The following is a 9,290-nucleotide window of genomic DNA, read 5'->3' as shown; positions in this document are numbered from 1 at the left end:
AAAAAAAAAAAAAAAAAAAAAAAAAAAAAAAAAAAAAAAAAAAAAAAAAAAAAAAAAAAAAGAAAAAGAAAAAGAAAAAAAGAAAAGAAAAAATAGTGTATATTAACATCCTGAAAAATACTTTATGTGTACATGTTTTATTTCAAACTATGCTTTTGTACATAGAAAGCTACCAAGGAAGATGCTGGGTATCTATTACTCTCCTCTGCAAGGAAAATGTAATGTTTTTGGGCAGCTACAATATGCGTACAATTTTAATTATCATATAAGAATTCAACTGCTAACATTCTGTGAATAGTAGTTTAACAGAAAACACATCATGAGGCACTTTAAGTACCAACCTTTAAAAAGCGGGGGTAGCTCATAAAGACTGTGGTGTTTGGGGAGGGGAAATATGGCATCCATCTGTAGTGAGGAATGCAAATACTGCTTGAATGGAAAGGAGAGAGAGGGAGGGTCGCTCTATTATGTCTGTGCCAGATTCACATTTCCCTGAGAAATGCTAGGTTCAACTACTGACCTATTTTAAATCACGGACCTGTCTTCAATACATACTGACCTGAAATGAAAAAATATTCCAACTTTCTGCTATTTAAAAAGAGAGAGGGAAGAGGAGAAGCAAACAGATCACTATTATTGTTGTCCTCAAATTCTTTATAAAAATAGCTGCAGAATAAATCCTTAATAAATATAAAAAATTTGGAATACTTTCATGTTGGTTTAATCCTAGCTTTGATCCTTCTGCTGTTTTTTTCTCATGCTTTTAGCTCTAAATGTAAACCTGTTCAATAATGGAAACACTTGTTTGCTTCTCCTTTTATTATGACTTCTTTTGGCCTCTCAAGAGGTCATCCCTCAGAAGAACATGGATTGCACATCTTTGTGTGTGATGTTGAATTGTTTGTAAGTTTCCCGTCTGCCTCTCCCAGCCATTGTTTTTACGTGAAGTCTATTCTTCTGCGGTGTGCCTCATTTTTCTCTTTGAGAACATTAACGCACCTTTTAGCTTACTGGAGTACAGAAAGTGTTTTCTGTACATTCACTCTTTAATAACTATTCAGCCCTTCTGGGAGGACAGTTTCTTCTGACACACATAGAGTAAACATTTTCCAGTAATTTTCCTTGATGGCAGGCAAGCATTAGGGAAATGGTGCAGTTGGCTAGCAACCCCAGTAAATTTTGCCAACCTAATGCCATAAATGTTCACTAGACTGTCTTTAAATTCCTTTATTCTGCTGATGTTACAGGAATGTACTTAAGACTAAGCATAGTGTAGTTTATGTATAAAACTTTTAGGTTTGTCCTGTGTGGTCATATAAGGTAGAGGTTTTTGAATGGTAGCAAACATAATTGTTCTCATTCCTCCTAAAAACCTGGGTTATTACTGAAGCTGGGTCCTAACTTAAAATTATGCATGAACAGTAAAAACATTTGATGGTTTTGATGTATTATGTTTGATAGGGTCATCAACCTCCCCTTCTTACTGCCCATGATTGCAACTGAAATTTAACTAGGCAATAAATTTATTAAAGGAATAAATAGTCAACTCTCTTAAAAAGGATGTAGAACTCCTATCATGTTTTTCTTCACTGAACTTATTTAGGGACTTGAGTGATTCCAGATGGTATTACATGCATATTTGGCTCTGAATTTCTTGTTTTCTCACGTTTGCCAACATCCAAGTGTTCAAGACTTTCAGGTCCCTGAAGAGCTGTTCAGCCACTGGACATACAACTTTAGGTTGCTATGGTATATTTGATCATTCTTTTGAAAGTTCTCCTCATCCTTTGGCATTTGAAAATATTAAAATTATTTAATGTAACCTGGAGAAGAAAGATCTGTGGAGCTGTAGTATGTGAGTTGGCGGACCATAGAAAGCATATCTCTTGAAAAGCTGGTTTTCAAGATTAGATGATATCAACAAGTAGTATGTAGACCACCCATAAACTCTTGAATGTGGTATATGTAAAAACGTATTTAAGTGGCCCTTTAATAATGCAAAAGTATTTTCTCTTAAATATGCTTGGAAGTCCCCAGTCCGAAACAGAAAAAAGGCCATTTCATGCATATGTATAGATTTTTACGTAGTCAAATAAAATGAGAGAACCTAACCATCAGATTTTTCCCCTCCAATAAATATTTAGAGTGTGTATACTGTGTGCCTTGTTGGTATCATAAAAATGAATATTATATTCACCTCTTTAAAGAGCTTTGGATGTAATGTGGGTGACAAACATGAAACCAAATAATTGCAGTCTAATGTTCTTAAAGGCTAGATAGAGTTCTTTGGAACGAGTGGGACAGTTGCTGAAAAGGCAAGAAGGATTTGATCTTGGGGAAGGTAAAAGGATGTTCATAGAGAGGCAATATCTAGGATTATTTTTAAGTGTTGGTGAGTAATATGTTACAGAGAAGAGATAAAGTCCCAGCAGATGGAGCAGTATGATCAAAGGCATGGATGTAATAATCTATACAGCTAGTACTCGACTTACGACCACGATTGGTTCCGACAGACCAGCCGTAACACGATTTGGTCGTAAGTTGAGTAGGCTGTATGCACGCAGAGATGGTAGTGCTGCCGGAAGCTGGCTGTATGCACGCAGAGATGGTAGTGCTGCCGGAAGCTGGTCCACACTGTCGTATGTCCAGCTGGGCAACGTTTGCGCTGCCAGACGCAGAGCAGTCGTGGCTAGCAATTGTGGTCATAAAGTCGAATGGTCGTAAGTTGCATAGATCGTAAGTTGATCAATACCTGTAATGTGTTTTAGGCAAAGAGTTTTACGTGGCTGGAAAGTAGTGCATAGGGAAATGGGAGTTGGAGGAGAGGCAGGGATTGAGACTGGCAGGGATGAGTGTATAAGGGTCGCTCTGGGGTAGCAGTGCGAGTGAGAGGGAGAAGTCTGGGTTTCTGAGACTTTTTTCAGGGGAAGACTCAACAGGAAATGTTGCTAACGGGATGTGGGAGACAGGAGACCATAAGCTGGCTTCTTTCTTGGGTGTTTGGACTGGATCACCATAGCCAGGATTGGATGTTCAAAATAATGAACATATTTGGGGACAAAATGGAATGGATGATCAGTGGGTCATTTTGTTCCTTTTTTTCTTTCAAGTTTTTATTTTAGAATCATTATAGAGTCAGAGGGCTTTGTAAAAATAGTACACTGTGTCCCATATACCCAGGTTTCCCCAGTGATAGCATCTTATAAAACTATAGTATAACATCAAAACCTGGAAATTTACATTGGTATGATCCATGGACCTTTTTTAGATTTCACCAGTTTTGCATGCACTCCTAGTGGGTGTAGGCATGCATGTACACACGTATGTGTATATTGTTCTATGTACTTTTATCACATATTGATTTATATAACTATCAGCACAGTCAAGATGTAGAATGATTCCACCACCCAAATGATCCCTTGTGCTAACCCCTTTTAATTACCCCATCCTTTTCTTCCTCCCTAAACCCTGGTCGTCAATAATCTGTTTCCATCCCTATAACTTTGTGATTTTGGAATGTGATATAAATGGAATCACATGGCATATAACCTTTTAAGATTAGCTTTTTTTCACTCAGTATAATTTCCGTGAGATCCACTGAAGTGTTGAGTGCATCAGTAGTTCATTTCATTTTATTCTCAAGTAGTACTTCATGGTATGAACATACTAACGTTTGTTTAATCTTTCACCTCCTGAAAGACATTTGGGGTGTTTTGAGTTTTCGTGTATTACACATAAAACTGTTACGAACATTTATGTACATAATGTTTTTCCATGTGGACTTAGGTTTTATCTGTGATAAATGCCCAGGACTGCAATTGTTGTGTTGTAAGTTGTGTATATTTAACGTTTTAAGAAACTGACAAACTGTTTTCCAGAATGGCAGTACCATTTTACATTCTCAACAGCTATATATGAGAGATCCAGTTTTGCTGCATCCGTGGTATTGTGACTGGTTTTTATTCTAGCTGTTACAATGGATTCATAGTGATATTCCATCATGATTTTAATTTGCATTTCCCTAATGGCGAATGATGTTGAACATCATTTCATATGCCAACTTGTCACCCATGTCTTCTCTTTGGCGATATGTCTGTTTGTATCTTTTTCCCATTTTCTAATTAGATTGAGTTGATCATGTGTACCACCTCAAATCACCTCTTTCTGTCTTGTTGCCGTCAGGTGGAGGTGAAAGTCTGGCTGCCCACTGGGCCCCCAGATGCCAGGTTGATGGGAAGTTGGAGCAGGCATTGTATTAAGTAGCACTGCCTCATACCCGCTTGCCCCACCTCATAGCTGCTGGAGTGACAGTTCAGCTCTTCATTTGGCCACAATAACACCTCAGTGGAACAGTTCTTCATTTGGTGTTTGGTATAGGGCAGGTATTAAGAGAAAGGTTTTTTTGTTCTGTCAGACCACCTTTTTCCTAGTCCTTTGGCTGGAGGAAGGAAGCAGGCTTTCCTTTTTCTTTCTTTTTTTTTTTTCCTGTGTCTGATGGTGGTTCCAGATTCTGAGCTTCTCTATCACCCCACCTGGGATAAATGGAAAGAAAATAGAAGACTCAGGAACTTCATCGCCACACTGTTAATCACGTTGTGAGGTCCTTGGCTGGTCTACCTTCTTTTCATCCTTCATTGCTTCCCTGTGTTTTTTTGTACGATTACATCTAGGTATTATTCTAAAAATAATGGTTAATCATTAAAAAGTTTTGAGTAGGATATACATGCTCTGATTTGCATCTTCTAAAAACAATCACATTAAGTACTTCATAGAACATGTATTAAAGAGAGCCAGGGATGATTTCAGGGAGGCCAGTCAGGATATTGGAGTAGTTGAGTTGAGAGATGGCAGTAGCTTGGACAAGGACGATGGCAGTGGAGGTGGGTCTGAGACTCAGTGACTCATTGGATGTGGAAGTGAAATATGGGTAGATGTTTAGGATAACCCCAGCTCTCTGGATGGGTGACTAGTTTTCCAGTTTACTGGAATGAAGATCCATGAAGGTTCAGAGGAAGAAAACCTGACTTGATTTTTAAACATGTTTTATCTAAGGTGCTTAGCTTAAGTTAGTGTCCCAGAGAATACTAACTTAAATAGTTTTTGTATACTGGAACGACGTCATCTTGGAAGGAGCTTTCTTAACAGAAGTGAAAAAGACGGAGAGGGAAGGTTTTTTAGTTGAATGTTCAGAACCTGGAATTCTTTTTTTTTTTTTTTTGAGCAGAGTCTTGCTCTATCACCCAGGCTGGAGTGCAATGGTGCGATGCTCACTGAAACCTTTGCCCTCCGGGGTTCAAGCTATTCTCCTGCCTCACCTTCTTGAGTAGCTGGGATTACAGGCACCTGCCTCCACACTCGGCTAATGTTTTGTATTTTTAGTAGAGACGGGGTTTCACTGCGTTAGCCAGGATGGTCTTGATCTCCTGACTTCGTGATCCGCCTGCCTTGGTCTCCCAAAGTGCTGGGATTACAGACATGAGCCACTGTGCCTGGCCCTAGGACCTGGAAATTATTTCATGTGATTAATCAATGTGTAAGTGTGTGGCCACTTTGTTCATGTATTTGGCCATAAGAAACAATGAGCCTATTTCAACATTTGAGAAAGAGTTGCTTAGCACCATTCATAAACTCAGCAGAAATGGATATCAATTCAATATCAGGATCCACCTTTTTCCCCTCCACCACAAATGAAACATCTTCCTCTCTATAGAATTAATTTTTATTTTTCCCCAGGATTTGAAATAGTACAATTCAGTTGCAGATGGTATATGGGTCTGGGGTGGTGGAGGTTAAAGCACTTGGTGAAATCTGCAACGACATTGAGGAATCTGAATCTGTACTGGCTGGTGGTGACTGGTGAAAGCATCCAGGTTAGCAGCACCTGGGGTCTGTTTCATTTATAGGCAGACACACTAAATATTGAGAAAGGAATATTCTGTTACAAATCTGCAAATGATCTGCAAATGATCAGGGTGAGAGTGGGAAGGGGTGAAAGGAAGCAGCAAAAAGATGGTTTTCGTAGACTGAAACAATGTCGTCTTGGAAGAGACTTTCCCTGATGGAAGTGAAAAACACTGGGAGAAGATTTGTTGTTAGTTGAAGGTTTGGAACCTGGATATTCTTTTATGTGATTAATTAATGGGTAAGTGTGTAGCCACTTTGCTTATGTATTTGGCCATAAGGAAGAAAGAGCCTGTTTGAATAAATGGCTCACATTTGTGCCATGTAAATTGTAAAGAGCCAGGTACTTAGCACAGAAGACAAAAGAGGAAAGTTGTAGCTTCCTCACATATCCGAAAGAGATTTCAAAATGACCCTAGAGAGTGGACCTAGGATCGATAGCTGAAAGTAGGGGAAATGTTTTGTTTAGTATAAAGTAGACCGTATTTTTGGTGTTTCTGAACACTGTTATTTAAAGATGTGATAACCAGTTTAGGAAGACAATGAATTTTGTCACTAAAAGTGCTTAAGTTCTTTTCTTTTGTCTTTCCCTCCCTCCCTCCCTTTCTCTCTCTCTCTCTCTCTTTCTTTCTTTCTTTTTCTTTTCTTTCTTCTTTTCTTTTCTTCTCCTTCATTTCCATTTCTTTCCCCTTCCTTCCTTCCTTCCTTCCTTCCTTCCTTCCTTCCTTCCTTCCTTCCTTCCTTCCTTCCTTCTTTCTGCTTTGCTTCTTTTCCTTCCTTTCTTCCTTCTTTCTTTCCTTTGGGAGTGGGTGGTTGAAGAGAATTTAACGATCAGCTAGATAGGAAGGTTTTACCAAACATTAGTTCACAGTGTCTGCTCCACAGATGCCCAATTCCTGCCATTCTTTTTGAGGGGATCTGCAAGGTTGAAACCATTTTCCTGATAACACTAAGATGGTATTTGCCTCCTTGACAGTGTAAACAGTTGTGCTGATTATGCAAAAGCAGTGGTAGGTAAAAACACTGATTCCTTCAGCAAGAATCAAGGCAGTAACACCAAGCTAAGTTGTTATTGTAATTCACCACTGTACTCTCACAGGGGGAAAAAAGTCATTTTATTGCTCTGCTAGAGCAATAAAAATGATCTCTTTATTAAAACACGGCTATTTAATATGTGTCTTAATATTCTGTGTGATGAGGTGAAAAGTAAACATAAAGTCTACTGCATAGCAAAGTATATAGTTATTTTGATTTAAAAATACTTGTGTGATTATTTAAATTGTGAATTGAACTTTTTTTTCTTTCGTTGAACACCACTTCTACTTGAAAACTAGACTGCAAACTGTGGTTATTCTTACCTTGATATTTGCTAGACATTTTCTTGAAAATGAACAAAGTAAGTCAGTTACTTCAGGGAAAACCACTCACAGTATTTGTGGCCAATGATAAAATCCAAGCTGTAAAGCAAAAATTAGAATTCTGGAAGTCTTTTATCTGCCAGCATGAGCTTGAAAGTTTCACCTATACTTAAAGGCTGTTTTCTCTGACAGGTTTGCATATGATATTTTTAAAGAATTGACTTTATTCTTAGTACTCTAACATGATGTATGCCAGTATTTGGAAGCTCTGTGTAAATCAGCGAATCAATAATTTTTAAATGACCATTCTCACTGCAAGTCACAACAATAAATTTTTATGTAACATAATCAAAAAGTAAACTGATACGGTTTTCACTGACTTAGTGTAGCACTAAAGATTGTCTACACTTATGTGAAAACACTATTAAAATATTCCTCACTTTTCCAACTACTTATCTGTAGGAAGCTAGATTCTTTTCCTTTACTTCATCCAAAATGGCAAATCACAATGGATTGAATGCAAAAGCAGATGCAGATTCCAGCTATAAGCTAGACAATAAACAGAACTTCAAAAACGTAAAACATTGCAACTCCTCTAATTTAAAAGAAAAAAAATTTTTACATTAATGGATTTTTATCATTTTGATTGAATATTTGAAACACTTCTTGGTTTAACATCTAATATGGTAAATATCAGTATGTATACAGATGCTTCTCAACTTATAATGAGGTTATTTCCCAGTAAACCCATTATAAGTCGAAAATATCTTTACGTCAATGGTACATTTAATATACCTGGCCTATCTATCAAATATCATAGCTTACCCTACCCAGCCTTAAACATGTTCAGATCACTTAACATGGTCTACAGTTGGGCAAAGTCATGTAACAAGAAGCCAATTTTATATAAAGTTAATAAAAAATTTTAAGTCAAAATTCAAAATATGGTTTCTACAGAAAGTCTATTGCTTTTCCCACCCCAACTTGTTGTGGTTAAAAAGAAATCATAAATAGAACCATAGTAAGTTGGAGACCCTCTGCAATCCTCAAGAACTAAAGCTCCTTGGCATTGGGGTCTAAAAGGCTTGAGAATTGCTGTAGTAGATGGTCTGTGCTTCTTCCACCCCTGAGATTTTCATGACTCTATGATACTATACTAATTCAGTGCTTGCTGAAAGTGTCCAAGCAAAGGAATTTGTCCCTTTTTTGCCAGGAGTGCCAACACCCAGGCTTTACTATGATAGAAGATTTAGAGACAAGAAAAAGACACGTATTGTCCCTGTCCTCACAGAACTTCAGTCTCTGTGTGGAAGATATAAATCAGAAATTCACAAAAATAAATAAAACTACAGTGGAGTATGCTAGAGAGGAAAAGTAGTTGGAAAAGGGTCTTTCATCAGGAAACAATCCCCATGAAGTGACTGAGCCTGTAATAAAGAAGAGCCTCTCAGACCGAGGAAGCCACACATGGAAGGGTGCTGTGGTGGGGTGGAAAGAGCTATTGTGCTGTGTCACCAGGAGGAACGGATTGTGGCTGGCACACATGGACCGGGAAAACAGTGAAGCTGAACCGTGGAGCCCTTGGTATACCATGGCAAGCATGTTGGCATTTATCCTTTGCAAGATACTTAGGAGGCTAATTTTTTTGTCTGTGTCGTAACTTCTCTAAACCTGTCCTTTATTTTCATTGTACCTCAAGTTCATTTCATAATAACTTGATTTCCCTTCCTGATCTTCTGCCATCTCCAAGAACCCCCCTCCTCTTTATTTACCTTGGCTGGTTCATCACTCTTGAATTTTAGTTCCTTTTCTTCTCTCTCCTTGTTTGCATTCCTCACACATTGACTCTTCAAATCTTTTCTTTTCTTTTCTCTTTTTTCTCCTTCTTTCCCTCCCTCCCCGCTCCCTCCCTCCCTCCCTCCCTTCCTTCTTCCTTCCTTCTTCCTTTTCTTTTCTCTTTCTTTTTCTTTTCTTTGCTTTTCTTTTCTCTTCCTTTCCTTCCTTCCTTCTCCCTTCCCCTCCCCTCCCCTC

At 38.2% G+C, this 9,290-nt stretch overlaps 1 protein-coding gene across 1 annotated transcript in view; it reads left to right on the top strand.

The window, feature by feature from the left end:
- FMN2 (formin 2) overlaps positions 1-9,290 on the top strand; it is a 383,202-nt gene that overhangs the window by 218,542 nt on the left and 155,370 nt on the right. The window contains exons 10-11 of the mRNA XM_037739857.1: positions 2,477-2,720; positions 5,746-5,836. Coding sequence (XP_037595785.1) covers positions 2,477-2,720; positions 5,746-5,836 — 335 coding nt within the window. The remainder of the gene's footprint in view (positions 1-2,476; positions 2,721-5,745; positions 5,837-9,290) is intronic.

Source organism: Cebus imitator, unplaced genomic scaffold (assembly GCF_001604975.1).
Source record: "Cebus imitator isolate Cc_AM_T3 unplaced genomic scaffold, Cebus_imitator-1.0 Scaffold75, whole genome shotgun sequence".
Lineage (NCBI taxonomy): Eukaryota > Metazoa > Chordata > Mammalia > Primates > Cebidae > Cebus > Cebus imitator.
Note: the sequence above shows the minus strand (reverse complement) of the source record. Positions and strands in the feature narration are given on the sequence as shown.